The sequence below is a fragment of the Penicillium arizonense genome (assembly GCF_001773325.1).
Source record: "Penicillium arizonense strain CBS 141311 chromosome Unknown PENARI_contig022, whole genome shotgun sequence".
NCBI classification, from domain to species: Eukaryota; Fungi; Ascomycota; class Eurotiomycetes; order Eurotiales; family Aspergillaceae; genus Penicillium; species Penicillium arizonense.
The window spans coordinates 225762-242000 of record NW_019173299.1 but is presented as its reverse complement, the minus strand read 5'-3'; the positions used below and the strand labels follow the sequence as shown (position 1 = coordinate 242000).

Here is a 16239-nt window from a genome sequence, read left to right as displayed (position 1 = left end):
AAGTCAAGGTAAGGATAGTCGCATACCAAGCAAGAGCATGGAGTTCAGTACGCGTGAAGGCGGACAAGAGACGCTAGTCTGTTTTGGGTAGTCAGAATTTCATTTGTCGAAAGTGCATTTCGGGAAGCTTCAACCCCTCGGATTTCATTCAAGCTGTGTTTTGCTTTCTTGCTCACTCTTGATTCCTTTTTTTCTTCGGATCTCTCTCTCTCTTTTTAATCATTATACCCTGCCAGGTGGCAGCCCACCGTCAATATGGCAATGCGTAAGGAACACCCCCCATACCCCTCATTCTTGAAATGTGCTATGGCTAACTATCTCCATTTTGATCTTGAACAGAGCTTGATATGTCTCAAGGTGACTACCTACCGAATACCAGCCTAATATAACTCGAATCCGGTCGCTGACACTCAGGGGTAGCCCAAGTCTTGAAGGACGAGCAGGGACGGCCATTCATCGTTGTTCGGGAGTACGTTCACCGCTACGCCGATTTTTCCGCTTTCATATACCATTGAGGGTCAAATGGTTCATATTCAGAGCTGACGGACATGTGATAAAACAGTCAGGGAAAGAAGAAGAGACAGCACGGCACCGAGGCTGTCAAGTCACACATTGTTGCCGCTAAGACAGTGGCCAGCATTGTCAAGACTTCTCTGGTATGGCACTCGTAAACCGATGGGCGGATCGGCATCTGACTCTTATCATAGGGTCCCCGTGGTCTCGACAAGATTCTGATCTCCGCGGACGGCGACATCACCGTCACCAACGATGGCGCAACCATTCTCGGCCAGGTGCGACTCTGAACTCCTTTCCTTCCGCGAGGCTCAAGTTCGATCCGGGAAGCTAATACGTGGGATATCAATAGATGGAGATCACAAACAACGTGGCGAAGCTCCTAGTCGAGCTCTCGAAGTCTCAGGATGAGGAGATTGGTGATGGTACAACCGGTGTGGTGGTGCTCGCAGCTGCCATGCTGGAGCAAGCCTCGGATCTCATTGACAAGGGCATCCATCCCATCCGTATTGCCGATGGATACGACCAGGCTTGCGAGATCGCCGTTGCCGAACTTGACAGAATCAGTGACGAAATCCCTTTCAGCAAAGATGATACCACCAACCTCCTCCAAGTGGCCAAGACCAGTCTCGGCAGCAAGATGTATGGATCCGTGGATGTGCAAAAGCGTTTGATGCTGACAACTTTCGCAGTGTCTCCAAGTCTCACGACCAATTCGCCAAGATCGCCGTTGATGCTGTGCTCTCGGTTGCCGACCTTGAGCGCAAGGACGTCGATTTCGAACTGATCAAGGTGGACGGCAAGGTCGGTGGATCCCTCGAGGACTCTCTGCTTGTCCAGGGTGTTATTGTGGACAAGGACTTCTCTCACCCCCAGATGCCCGATGAGGTGCGGGATGCGAAGCTGGCCATCCTTACCTGTCCCTTCGAACCCCCTAAGCCCAAGACCAAGCACAAACTTGACATCACATCCGTCGAAGAGTTCAAGAAGTTGCAGGATTACGAGAAGGAGAAGTTCACAGAGATGATTCAGAAGCTGAAGGACTCTGGTGCCAACCTTGTTATCTGTCAGTGGGGTTTCGACGACGAGGCCAACCACCTCCTGCTCCAGAACGAGCTCCCTGCCGTCCGCTGGGTTGGTGGACCTGAGATTGAGCTGATTGCCATTGCCACAAACGGCCGCATTGTGCCCCGCTTCGAGGATCTGACCTCTGACAAGCTCGGCAGAGCTGGTAAGGTCCGTGAGATGAGCTTCGGTACCACAAGAGAGAAGATGCTGGTTATCGAGGAGTGCGCCAACAGCCGTGCTGTGACCGTTTTCATTCGTGGAAGTAACAAGATGGTAGGTAGACCTGTGCGAAGGCAAGAGATGTATCAATTGCTAACCTCAACTAGATCATTGATGAGGCTAAGCGGTCACTACACGATGCTCTGTGTGTCGTCCGCAACCTGGTCCGTGACAACCGTGTTGTCTACGGTGGTGGTGCTGCTGAGATTGCTTGCTCTCTCGCTGTTGAGGATGCTGCTGTTAAGAGCCCTGGCATTGAGCAATATGCCATGCGCGCTTTCGCTGATGCGCTTGATGCCATCCCTCTTGCCCTTTCTGAGAACTCTGGTCTCAGCCCCATTGAGACCCTTGCTTCCATTAAGTCGCGTCAAGTTAAGGAGAAGAACACCCGCCTCGGTGTTGACTGCATGCAGACCGGTACCAATGGTAAGTTATTTGAACCTTTTTGTTCGTTGGTGTGCATTCATTAACTTCTATCTCAGATATGCGCGAACACTTCGCCATTGACCCCCTGATCGGCAAGCGCCAGCAGCTTCTGCTTGCTACCCAGCTTTGCCGTATGGTTCTTAAGGTATGGCTTTCTTTTTCCTTTCTTGTCCTGTCGCATACTGACTTACAATTAGATCAACAACGTTATCATCTCCGGTGACGACGAGTCAGAGTTCTAGATTACTCGGCTCTAGTATTAATCGGCGATGGTAAAAGAAAAAATTGATGATTCTGGTTTGCCTATGTAAAAAACATGGTCCCTTACATAGAACCTTTCGGTTGCAATGAAAGCGAAAGGATTGATAATGTCTCTCATCTTGCCGATATTCCTGCTCTACTTTAGACGTGAGCTCCTCCAGGCAAGCAGCTGGATCTATATTTTTCTCCATTTACGAGGTTAAGTCTAAATAAATGCAAGACAGACCACTCAGGGCTCCCCATCGAAACTGTCTGAAAAGACTACAGGTGCAAGTATAACGAGATACATCGATACAGCTTGCGTACATATCGAACACACGGTCATGTCGGTCTTACCTTGTCTGCCTAGGGTAGGGCGAAATGTAACTTCCTCCTACGACCAGGAAGGAGAGCAACGCAAAATACACACTAGTGGACTCACTGAAACTAGCATACTAACACCAACATACCGACACATTCAAACATATACCGTTTTCGTAGCGATCCGTGCCTCCATTCGGGATCGTCAGGGTTCGCCATTGCTCACGAGGGTTCACCCGATATGCCGAGGAACAACACCGTACTGCCCCAAAGAGAAAAGGAAAGAACATACACACACCCTCTCTTCAGATGTTTCCGACATCAACTGCCGATTCTAACTTCCGGAGATTGACTTCCGCTCAACCTCGGTGTGTTATTACCATTCCCATGCCACCTACACCAAAGAGAGGTTAACTGGTGACCTGACCGTCGAGAGATCTACACTGCCATGTTACCCGGATACGAGAAACTGAACATACGGCTCTTTCCTTTGGGTCTGGCGATCGTTGAATCCACCGGCAGTTGTGCATCTGAGTCTGAGTCTTGGTCATGATGGTATATCAAATGAGTGATGCGTTGTTCGATAACTTGGTCCGCTGTCAGTCCCTTTCCGTCCCTATTTCTTCCACTTTCGGGTAGAAATATAGTCACGCCTAGGATTATTGAAGCGAGGATACACATGGTACCTGCCTTTTCTTCATGGATACGAGGTGAGAAGATCCGATCGTCGTTGCATGTAAGGTCGACCTTCGATGAAGTAATTCGTACGACATGCACGCAAAATTAGTAGAAAATGGTAGCGATCAGCGATCTCCAGCTTTGCAGTGACGATTCTTCCAGGTTCTACAAAACACGAAAAGACAAAGTCTAACCTCCCCAAAGCTACACTACACGAGATCTGACAAGCTCTTTGTTCTTATGTCTTGCGTTCTGCTGTATCATCGCCCATCAGGGGAATCACTTCGAGCAAGGAGAGGTACCGACCTATGGGACGGTCTGGAATTGTAATTTCTGCATATAGGGTTTAGGTAACTGTCGGAGCTTGCTGGGCTTTGGCAGGACGTTCGAATGGGAATACTATGGTGGCTGGTGGCCGCGTAGGCTTGTTATGCTGTATGCCCTCGCGCCCGAGGGACATACTGTATACCTATTTCAGAAATAGTGTTTAGCTGAAGTAAGAGTCAGAGAGTCAGATTTTTTTTTTTTTTCCTCTTCCGCTTTCGTGTCGTCTTTGCCCGGTATGATGGAGCTTTCAGCTTGGTTCAGGGATTCAAGGTTTGATTCTGGGTTGCACAATGCATGGAAGTACAATCGTAGTCCTCCATTATGCGAATGACTAATTTTGGTGTCTTAGATTTATTGAGCCTTGGCTGGGGATAATGCCTTGGATCACCTTGCTCATTCTTCTGGTCAGGTTTCTTTTGTCTAGTATTTCTTTTTACTTCATGTGAGTCGTGGGCGACTATTGAAAGAGTTTAATGCTCTCCTGAACATCAAAATCTGGAAATGTAATTCAACTTTTGAGTTACTTACTCGCTGTGCCATCTATAAAGCTAGAGAACGGCCTAGACTCAACAAAACAATGTCTAGACCAACATATCACAACGAAAACAGCCGTTATTATTTTGAGACAGCAACAGGAAGTCAATGAACTCGAGCTGCAGTGCAATTCCAAAGCAAAAAAAGGAAACAAATGTCACTCGAGCATGAAGACTTTATTGGGTACATACCACTGCATCAAATCCCTACAAAGCATAGCATCTACATACATACAATAATCCCACAATCCCTGTATATTAGTCCTGCGTCTCCCGCGGCAGATACATTTAAAGACACCCATGACCCGCAGCAGGCCAAGTCCAAAAGGCGGCATAAATTGAAAATGCGACAGGCGCCACCATGGGACGCACGTCAGCAAAAGCATCACCGCAGGCCAAGCACAGTATTCGGGTATGATTAGGTACCACACCCTACATGTAACTACCTGGCTGGGCCGGATAGTCTGGGGGAGGGAGGCCGATAGATGAATTGGTTCGAGCTCTCGCATCGGGCCGAATGCCAATCCATCGCTGCGGTGTGACGGCGCTGACAGGTACGAGTGGAAGCCCCAATCTCGCGGTGATTTTCGTCCACGGGGCTTGTTTGCAATTTCGTGGGACGTGGGGTTTGTTCGGTTGTTTTGGCTGCTTCCTTTTTTTTTTTTTTGGTTGTCTGTTTGGTGAGGTCCAGGCTTGGGTACGATGGTCTCGATGTTGGCTTTGCTTATTGGTTTGCAATGGGTCTGGGCTTTTTGTATAACGTGGGTGAGACCTTGGTTTATGTTGTTTACCCGAGACTGCTATACACGTTTCTGTTGTGCTTTCTTTTAATATTTTCGTTGGGTTGTAGACATCTATTCATGTCTGTTGGGTGTTATCTAAGAATGGATCCTGGAAGATAAATCTGAAAATCCCAATATCTGAGTGCTATATCATCCTTAATACAGTATACAGTTAACCACTCGTACCTAGCTTAAATAGCCGAAGAAATGGAGCTGGATGGCAAGCATGTTCGTAAAATCTAGAGGCACCTACATCCGTCTGCCTCTATATTCCGAAGACGTCATGATAGTTTGAGAACCACTCTGTCAGTGTTTGCACTTCTTTTCCAGTCTGTCATGTTTCTTAAGATGGGTGGTCACCCACAGTGAGCACAGATTAGGGTAGAAATTTTGGCAATCTCAGGTCGATTCGGTGGCTCATGGGCAAAAGGCCGTCAAGCACACCACTGCTTGATTGATTGATCTCGACTTTACCCTTCATCACTATTTATGCGCATTGATCGGATTGTGATAAATGGTCCGTCCATCCGGGTTGTGATGGTTGTCAGTCTGTCTTGCCGAGGCTCATCTCAAGTCGTGTGGTACATTGGCTGAGGGCCACGAAAGTATCTCCAAGACACAAAGAAACCCACTTGCGCCATCAAGGCAGATAGCAAAGCATATTATGGTCAATGGTGCTAGCTCTGATATTGGTAGACCTCGAAGAGCCAGTCCGGAAATAAATTCGTGAGAGCACGGGGGGATGACTGATCTCAAAAATTGCCATGTCCGATAAGGAGAAATGAATATCGTGCCTTCTTCCTTCTAGTGGTAGTCCATAGGTGCGCTAACTTTCGGGAAAACATCTGCCGGTCACTATAAACACTGTCCAGATGACCTGGAAGACGGCTCGGCTCCATGTGGAACGGGGCGAGCGGGAGGAGAGTGGACAAGCCGAGGTCGCGATATTGATGAAGCAAGTGAAGAAAGTGACGGTTCTAATTTAGGAAGGTGAGTTAATCGTTGATCGAGTCAGCCTCATAGGTGCCAGAATCTGAATCACCAGGATGTTCACATGGCATCGTCTATCGACGTGGCTTCAATCTGTTCGCGGTTGAGCAAGAACTCCAGAACACGTCTGTTTTGCTTCTTCGCTCGTGACAATAATTACATGTAGATTGGGAGTCGGTTTTGAAACTTCCTTTGAAGATTTGTCACTTTCGATATATGTGGTCATATTGCTCCTTTGCAGCCTTCTTCGGGGAATCGTTGGTCTAGTCACACGACTGCGATGCACCTGTCAACCATCGACACATCACAAACCCAGTGATCGCTCGGCGCTAGATTTACGCATAATGACCCCTGCTGTTGGCTGCCTTGGGCGCTATTCGGTCTCACCGGATCTTGATCGCTATCTCGCTATAGATGCTTCCGGCTTACAGTATAGATCGGAAATCCGTATGGTATTATTTCAGGAAGGACAATACTTTGAATCCCCTGATCCGTCCGCTGTTAGTTTTTTATTCTCTGTATTCTATTTTCGTCAAAGCGAAAATGGACCTATTTCTAGTCTCGGACTGGGGTAGCGTTGGGCCCCCTGGCCGGATGCGGCCGTACATACCTCCGGGGTGTCCCATCGATGTTGCTTCCCCAGGTTTTGATCTCTACGACGGATATATAGTCTTGAATGAAGCTATAGCTATGAAGGCTCTTCATGTTTAAGATAGGTGTACAAGAGGTTTTAGTTTCCTAGAACTATGGTGAAAGTTTGAGTGTAGGTGCAATAGCGATATATTTTATTCCCCAGCACTACCAAAGTGGCTTGCGACCACCAACTCAGCAAGCCCAAAAACATGTTTGATTTGATGTATGTAACCAATTTACTCCCAGTCCATATTCAAATCATACGCGACCAACAGCAGCCACGGCGGACGGGGAAGCATCTGACAAAGCCGGATAAATGAGCCCGGGAGGCTCCATCAAAGAACCCCCCACACTCAACGCCTCGTATTCACCGAAACAAATACTTAAGGCTTCAAAAAATGGACCAAAGGCCTAGACTTAATTACCTGGCCAGCGCCTGCAGCCAGCCATGGCTGCCAGGCGTCAAGGCAAACAGCCCAAGCGGGAGATCAGTCGATCACAAAGCCGTCGCGTGGCGCGTCATGAGAAAGAAGTATACAGTCGTAGAACCGACAACAATACCTAAAGGCTTCATACATTCAGCGATTTAACCGGTCAAAAGGCTAAAGGCCCGGACTACAGCTCGCCGAAACAACCCACACAGATACGCGATCAAAGACAGCGATCTCGGACTTCCGCCACAATCACAGCGAGAGAGACCGAAGCTATGGTGATTAGACAGGTCTTTGTTCACAGCCGCCACAGCCGTTCTGGGCATGGAAAAAGCAAAGAGAGCTGTCAGGAGATAGCCGCCCCCAAACAGCCACCGGGGGCTGCACATGGTCCGATGCAGTCAGCTTGCGGGTCGGGGTCGTTATTGGCTGGTTGGGCCCTGATCAGCACGTATCTTATTCACTTGTTTGCGTGACTGTAGAGAGCGAAAATGAAAATGAGATCTGACTGCGCCTACAGGTTGATAGGTCTAGGCTGTTAGTCAAGTGATTTTGTCAGGTCTATTTCGGGACTCTCCACGTCTTTGATTACTTTGGAAGACCAATCCAATAGTAAAAAGCAAGTATGATTCTTTCAGGGCTTGCATGGAGGGAGTCTCAATTTTCCTTTTGGGTATGGTATCTCGGGGTTTAGAAGGGATTGAGATCAGCTGGTACAACTTGAATCAGGGGTCTGGAAAAGCTGTTCAAAATGGAATTAGAGAGGCCGCATTACAGGGGGGCTGTCATTCATCAATGTTGGACGTAAATACCACGCAGTATAAACAAGCAAAGAAACGAGAGGAGGCGACTGTTACATTCGATTGTCGTCTCTATCGAGAGTCTACCCTCGCAGTATGCTTCCCCAGAAACATAGGAGGTGGCGGATGAAGCATAAAGCCAAATTCTTCGTGCTATAGAGTATAGACCCTTGCACAAAGTACAAAGCTCAGGGAAGTGGGTCCACAACATCGGAAAATGAGAGCAGACATGCCAGGGCTACCAAATACCTGGGAAAGGGATCTGCAGCACAGGGAGGATAGATTGAATATATCCCAAACAAGGGCGTCTTCGACGATCCGGGATCAGGGACCGTCGATACTGAAGGGCTAGACCTTTTCGACGGCATGCATGGGTGTGTACTCTAGTAGTAGTTGCTGGTTGAACGAGCAACACAGTATTGCCAGCATGACTTGAACACATTTCACTACTTACTACTAAGTTTTGGACGAGGCTGTTCAACGTGGGATGTCATATCTAGCGAAAACAAGGAGACAAGAGTCCAGAACAATCTTTGTCTAAGGCAGGGATGCACTGAATAACCGGACCGGATGTTTAGAAGACGACTATCACAGAAAGTGAAAAAGAAACAAGGCCAAAGCTATTCTGAAACTGATCGTCGCGGATATGCAAGTCTTCCTTCCGGCTGGATTGCACCCAGGAACACACCCCCTCCCATCGCAGTTCCACTAAAACTAAGTTCGCAGAGCTCGCAGACTACCAATAGAGCAAGCTTTCCTACGATCTGGAAGATTCCCCGGACTCAGCATCTATCCCTTGCTCCGGGTCACATGCGTTAAAGGCTGGGGTCGATCTTTGCGGAGTCGGGAAGCGGCAGACAAAGAGGACAGAAAGTCAGAACGGTCATGACGCACTCTATTGCCTTGCCTCTTTTTTTCACATTGGTATGAATGCATCCAAATCGAGATTGAGTTCGTTTGTCCACCTGACCGGAGTCTTCAATCGAAACTATGTCCGGCTTCCAACTCCCGACATCCCTTGCTCGAGTCATATCAGCCGTTGGACTCTTCAAGAACAAAGGGCTGGGATACCGAGGCTCAAGTGACGTACCCCTCTGTCGATTTGCTATACATGTATACATGGTGTATATTGTAGTCGGATAGATAAACACGCACAGACAACCGGGGAAGCGGGCCAGAATCGGGTGTGGAATTGGAGGAATGTGATTTGCTCCTCCCAATGAGAGACAGATCACCGCAAATTTGCGATCTAGATCAAGGGGAAACAAAGACTGTTACGGAGTGACTGTAATTAAGGAGACCGTGGGAGTAATGATCGGGGTCACCCTCGCACATGGTGATTTGTTACATGTTTGGCCACAGATATGAAGGGCAATCACCGGCGTCGCGCCCTGTCGCAATGGAGGAGGACTCTGACTGTTGGTTTGTTGACATAAAGCGCGTCCAGGAACAGTGTGTCATTTTAAGCTTAGTCTAGGCATCATAGATCTCGAATGACATATTCCATCTCACCTCTACCTATCAACTATTTACCCAGAATAGATAAAGCAAGTCTTACCGATCGACACGGCTTATGGTGTGCCCATGCATGATCATACATTGGGATAAAAGATGATTTCTCTGCATGACAATGATGTTCGCTTTGAACAGTGTCTAGCTGCAACCCTGAGCTTGGATGATTGGCTTGGATGATTGGGTTGGAGTGGCAAGGTGGGCGTCTGTAGTGGTGGTGCTACAAGTCCAAATCATTGGACCAGATTTCCATACACTAACTATCGCAGGATTTGAGGCGTAAATCAACCAGCTTTTTGAAGTGGACAAAGTCGGACCGACATCCATATTCATCTCATCACATGAACTATGTCGCCCCGCCAACACAGCCTCAGAATTTCCATGTCAGCCGAGGAAATCCCCACATCATGTGACTTGGCTGCGCGTGACTTTGCCACGGTATGAGTTGGCAAGGACTTCCCTCCTCCGTACTCCGTACTACCCGTTTATCCATTCAGTAAGGATCTCGAAGCGCGCGGTCATTACTTGCGTCTACTGTCATCTGCATCCTCTTTGGCACCTCGGTCTGCCCGTGGTCATCTCGTGGCCATGGAGTATTGTACAACCGATCCATTATCTTACGTCTTACTGATCTGCCCCGGGAATCCCTTTTCCTAAACCAGTGGGACCTCGGTGTCCACATTTCCCGTACCCCACGGCAGAATGAGGGCGTGACTCTTTCCCGAACTGTTGGAAGCCTCAACCAGGTAGATCATCTTGCAGCACGCCTGCGTTAATGTGGTATCTTACGCGCAGTTTCATATTGCCACCTGGTACCACCCGAATCGCAGTGAGACAGGAGGCTGCAATATAGAGTGAGTCAAGATGAGGTGAGGTTTCCCAGCTCTCGAGATGATCTCGACAGGAGCCTGGGAGATTGTTTGTGCAAGCCTCGCCAACAGAGGGTCAGCAGCTTCGAAAAGTCAGGCTGCACCAGCGGTCAGAGAATGCTTCGCATCCTGTAGACGATTGGTAGTCATGCCATACATCCGCAGGGATTTTGTCTAATACCAACGAACTGTTTTGAATGAATCAGACGACTTGGTTGATTTTTTGTCAATGGAGATATACTATGCTTGATTGGTTGTTTCTCTGGTTTTTTCTTTTATCTTGGAATGAGATATCAGACACTGCATGTAGATGTTTAGCCTGTCGTATTAATTTTGAAATCAATTGCAGACTCTTATTTCTTCCCCGCAAAGACTAGACCAACTTTACCTATTTTAGACTTCCAGACAATCCCAGCCTCTCAAAGCTTCCCCCACTGGAGGTGATATGGGGGTGGGATTAGCTACACGCAAGATCCAGGTATCCTGGGTAGTATCACTTTCCTGTTAACGTTATACGTGAACATCACATGATGAAACGTGCGCCGTGTGTGACTTTGCCCCGGCAGGGGTGTGGACGATCCTATCCCAGGCCCCCGGGTAGTTGGAATCGGGTAGGGAGACACAGTTCCTTTCCGCCAGTCCGGGCTACAGTTGCTCTAAACGTCCTCCCCGTGGCGAACCGAGTCGCCTCTGTAATTTCATAATGACGGATACCCCCTGGAAAACAAGAAAGGACAGAAACTACCTAGGTACTTCCGCAACTCGTGACTATGTACGGTCTGTGACACTGCTGTCGTGTCCTGGGTCAAAGATAGAAAATAGAATAAAAAAGAAACTGGGATGTGGCCTTTCGGAAGATAAGAGAAGAAAAGAAAAGAGAAAGGGCGGTAAGGCTGATTCGCAAAGGCTTTCGACATGAGACCTCATACCCTCACCGATGTTTAGAATAGATCAGTTAGAAAAGTATTCTTTAGCGACCCGCCCGAGAGCCTGATCTACGAAGTAAGTATAGTTCCCCGGTATGCAGGCATCCTTGGAATCATCCCTTTCTCCCGGATACCCACTGCTTGCGGGGAGAACTGGGGAGCCGGGGAAGCAATTCAGCCGGCATAAAAGTCCCCAAGCCCTCCGATATTAAGAGGCGTATAATCTATAATCTCCGGGAATTTATTATGTTGAGTTTCGCCTCCGGCCTCGAGATGGGAGTACGGAGTACTTCCGGAGGTAGATAAGCGCACAATGAAGCAAGCTCGATGAGCACAATGTGGCTTGAGATCTCAGACCGATCCCTTCTAGCCCTTTGAATGCGGTGTACCCCAGAGCAGTGGCCGTGACGAAAGGAGCAGCAAGGCGACACATTATCAGTTTGGCGAGTCAGCCGGTCTTTCTGGCTTGAATGGGACCACCAATCGCCCTTTGGACACTTCATCAGCCAGTAGGTTAGGTCTTGGATGAGTAAATTGCAAGTGGCAAGTGCCCAAACGACCAAGACCAAACGACATTATACATTAGGTGGCGTGGTGTGAGCCTTGGATCTGGACTTCGGCAAGCGTTGCAACTACCGTACATTATATTTGGTCACAGGCATCAGAGATTTCTAAAATAGAATATTTCATACAGTGGTAGTATATTTCATTTTAATTCCATATTCCGATATTTTCAACATTCCATGTTATGTATAGTGGATGAATGTAGAGGGATTATGTAATAACACGTGTAATGAACCCCGTGATGCGATTGAATTTTCCCTCACCGTTTTTTGGTTTTTTGGTTTTGGCTCCGTTTTGGTTTTTTATTATTTTTTTTTTATTATTTTCCCCCTTGTATTGTCACGTATTTACATTTCTTTTTTTCTTTTTTTCTTTTTTGATTTATTACCCCCTCTCCTCTCCACTCCACTGCCGCCCCCGTCCTTATTATCGCTCTCTTCTCTCTTCTGCTTCCCCTACTCTTCACCTACTCACCTATTCTTCACCTTCCCGACGTCCGACCTCAATCCGGTCTTGCTTTCGTTCATCCCCAAGCACCCACATCACCTACACGTCGCGACTCTCCGCTCCCCGGCTTCTCCGCACTGTGTGGCGCTCGAACGGAAATTTGAAATTTGACTCTGCACTTGCCTCGGATTCACGGCTCTTTCACCTCGCCCTTAACCTGCTGGATCTTTTGCGTAAGCACTTGATTGCAGCTCAGACGACAAGATCGATTCTGCATACCTCCGGACCCAGACTCCAATTCCCAACCGTATTCAGGAACCCCGGTTGATTCTAACCTTCACCACCTACTCTCAAGCGCCGTACGACCACTCTCGGGGGAGACGGCGACCCCGGAACATTATCAACACGGACCAATTCAATTGCAACAGTAGCTGTGGCGACGCTCCAATGCCTCTAACGACACCCGTCCTCACGGTGGACGCCGATAATATCCATAAGGTGGATACTGCCAATGCTCAAAGTCTTCATGGAATGTGGATGGGTACGTGACAATGTTTGAATCGCGAGGATTTGGTTATGCTGACATGTGTACAGTATTCTCGAAATGTGCCGACTACATGGACCAGGGCCGTCGACTAGAAAACCTCAGTTGGCGGTTGTGGACCCGCGAAACCTTCTGCGTTGAGCCCAAGTCCAACAACAGCACCTCCGCCTTGCCATTGCTCCGTTCCGAAGCTGGCGATTTGCCGGAGCTCTCCGCCAGTGTTGAGTCGGCCGCGTCCGACCAAGCCGAGCGGATCGAAGCTCACATCAAACGCCCCAAGTTTAACGACTACCGACCTGCTGTAGTCCGCGAGGACTCGTTGGCTAGCCTAGGCCGTGGCAAGGAGAAGCACATCACCTCGCTGGATCTCGAGCGCATGGTTCTCAATATCAAGGAAAAGAAGTGCTTGGAACCGATTACCCACGCCGTCGAGCCTGCTGCGCCCGTCGTCGATATCACTCCTCGTCCTTCTACCCCGACTCCTACTCCTCCTTCCGTCTCTACTGCTCGTCAGGTTCCTCCATACGCCCGCCCGATTTCCTATCCTCATGAGTCGACGGAGTCCTGCTCCACTACCGCCCCCGAAGGCAACGAGAGCGATGCTGCTCAGCTGAACGCCTCTGATACCAGTGTTTCATCATCGGGTGTCCTTCCCAGCCGACCTGAATTGATCAAGTCTCCTAGCATCGTCCGCGGATTCTCTCCATCGCACATCTCCTCTTCTTTCCGATCGCAGCCGAGACTGGCCATCGACCCCAGTCCCTCCCGCTCCGCTACTCAACTAAGACCCTCACCGTTAAAGAAGAAAGGCGGCATGTTTACATTGGGTGGATCTTCTGGAGACGATGACGAAAGTTCCTTCGAAGAGCGCATGGGTCCCCAGGTGGCTCAGGAAAACGCGCCCGACGGAAGTTTAAAGCCGAGAACCAGCAACCCCAGTTCTACGAAAAAGACCGCTTCCTTCAGCAACCAGGTCTCTCACATCATTCCCAACCCCAAGGACACCAGTCGATCCGACGAAGACGCCATTGAAACCGACGATGAGGTCTCAGAGAGCGCGATCGAGGATGATGAGGATTCGGATTGGGAGGACTCAGTCACTGAAGGTGGCGAGTCCAGCGTCGACGAACGGGGCGAGCTTTTCCAGCGGGTGGATTCCCGACCCAATCTTGTGTCGCGGCGGTCGATGCTCACTATGATGATGCACCAGCCGACTCGGATGCAAGGAAACGCGTTCCGGTCCAGTCCGGCCCTTCAGCGATCCCGGTTGACTTCACCCAACGGTCCATCAATCCCTGCCTCTCCACCTGCAAAGGAGGAGGAAAGCTTGACTATGCGTGGCCCCGATGTACCCCGATCGAAGCCTATTGGCATGAAGCCGGCTGGGTGCCAGTCCATGGCTCACTCTCCCCGTACTACCCGCCGCAACATGCTTGCAACCGAATTGACCGAGTCCCTCCGCCGCCATCTTCTTTGGGAGCGTCAGCAGAAGAGTGCGACAGCGAACGCCTTCTTGAAACGCCGACACACCGCCCATGATATGAAGAACCTTCAGGAGTATCCGGGTCCCAATGGTCCTCACAGAGGTGTTGGTCCAAACCAATCCGGCGCTGAAGCGGACCCGAATACGGCCAATTTCGATCCCGCTAAGAATGGCTCTTGGACCAACTATACCACCGACTTTGGTCCTTGGGAGTACCATGTGAAGGGATGGTAGTCGACTCGTCTGCAATCACTTCACCTACGCGCCTTTCGAAATTCCTTCAGACTTGCTTTGCACAGCACAGCATCCTTTTCTTGACACGTACGATCACGATCATGCATTGCATATATGGCGCACATACGGAATTTGCTTTTTACTTTCTATCAATCTCACGGCTCTGGGGTTTGGGGTTGTCATCATGGCTCACAGCGTTGCATGGAGCTTATGGAACACCTCATTCAAGGGCTAATTCCTTTACGAACTTAATATCCATGTACAGCTCATATCCCTTGTCCTCTTTTCGGGCCATAAATGGTTGACGAAACATGGGTTTCCTTCACACTACACCATCTTGTTTTCAAGAGATTCCCGGATTGTTTTCTTTTTATGAACAGGAAGTTCACCAAAAAAAGGTCATTTTTTATCTTTTATCTCAGCGGCGCATCCCTGGCTGCCTGTCTACCCTTTTTTTCGACAGCAGAAAACGCCTAGCATTTGTATACTTCTCTCGATTATCATCGCAGAGATAGCTTCCTGTTTTCCCTTTTCCTTTTTACCTTTCTCTCTGCGATACCTGATACCTGATACCACACGTTTTTACGTCTTGCAATTCATCCGGCCCCGGTTTCCTATATCCGTCTCGATCGAGATCGGGCCACCAATTCCCCCAAATGTGTACGCTACCTGATGACTGCCAAAACCCAAAACTCAAAAAAACAAATGAACGAATATTCAGAGAATAGCTTGCCCTCGCTTCACATGCATATCGCATATCGTATTTCTTAAAGTAAACTGTTGAGTAACTTAGACATACCGGCAGAAGAGGCTTGACGCCATGCATGATTCGAATTGGCGGTCTGGACTCGTCCTTGTAGCTATAGCTAGCTACCAGAAGCATGCAGAGCCACAGCCTGCAGAGCACTGCAGAGCACGGAGCTCGGAGGCCCCGACTAGATCATGGGGGAGGTATATTGTACATTGAACATCGTGCATGGTACATGTACCATGACCCACGTAACTTACCCCCACTGTCGGTAGTGTTCGTAAAAGGGTATCCCGGGTATCCCTGCGATAACGGCGCCTGTTCTATCATGTGGATATTCAGGGTTTCTGGACTTCCTTTTTGTTTTGGTGGCGCTGACACGTAGGACCTCTTTGTAAGAGGTGTGTGAGGAGTATGATGGCTGAGACCTTGCTGCGGAGTTTATGCGGGTGGTTTTTGGAAGGGCTGTTAGTTGCGTCTGTTATACGTAGGTCATTGTGCATATTTTGTAGCGGTATGTTTTGAGGGATAAGTTAAGTACTGGGGTACTGTCAAGGGAGGTATATGATGATGGCTTGGTTTGGATACTGGTACTGTTGGTGTCATACGTACTCCAGGGCTGTACTGTAGGGCTATCTGTAAGCTATCAAAATGGGATGGTATATATGTAGATGTATACAAAAGAAATGAAAAGGTCATTCATCCATTCCTTATCAGGAAGATAAACTATCGAATTGTAATACCACCTACCTAGACGGGGCACCGAACAGAGCACAGAGTTCCAAGCTCAGCCATCTACATGTACATTGTACCCCGGACAAGGCCACCAGTTCAAGCACCGAACGTTTCAGAAAGAATAATCGCAGATCCATCAATCTCGGGCCTGAAAAATCGACCAGGTCAGGTGCATCGGAAAAAAGAAAGGAAAAACGCCAAAAATCAAGAATACAG

General features: G+C 48.8%; 2 protein-coding genes across 2 annotated transcripts; both read left to right on the top strand.

Moving 5' to 3' along the window:
* Positions 1 to 255: 255 nt before the first annotated feature.
* Positions 256 to 2468, top strand: PENARI_c022G01595 (chaperonin-containing T-complex subunit CCT5; the record flags this gene model as incomplete). Its single annotated transcript, XM_022635320.1, has 10 exons — positions 256 to 265; positions 340 to 357; positions 421 to 469; positions 563 to 656; positions 708 to 791; positions 866 to 1155; positions 1206 to 1854; positions 1908 to 2226; positions 2283 to 2371; positions 2424 to 2468. 10 exons carry the CDS (start codon positions 256 to 258, stop codon positions 2466 to 2468), a joined length of 1647 nt encoding a protein of 548 aa, XP_022484686.1.
* Positions 2469 to 12726: 10258 nt separating this feature from the next.
* Positions 12727 to 14540, top strand: PENARI_c022G00297 (uncharacterized protein; the record flags this gene model as incomplete). Its single annotated transcript, XM_022635305.1, has 2 exons — positions 12727 to 12820; positions 12874 to 14540. The coding sequence occupies 2 exons, from the start codon at positions 12727 to 12729 to the stop codon at positions 14538 to 14540; spliced, it is 1761 nt and encodes a 586-aa protein (XP_022484679.1).
* Between the last annotated feature and the right edge of the window lie 1699 nt (positions 14541 to 16239).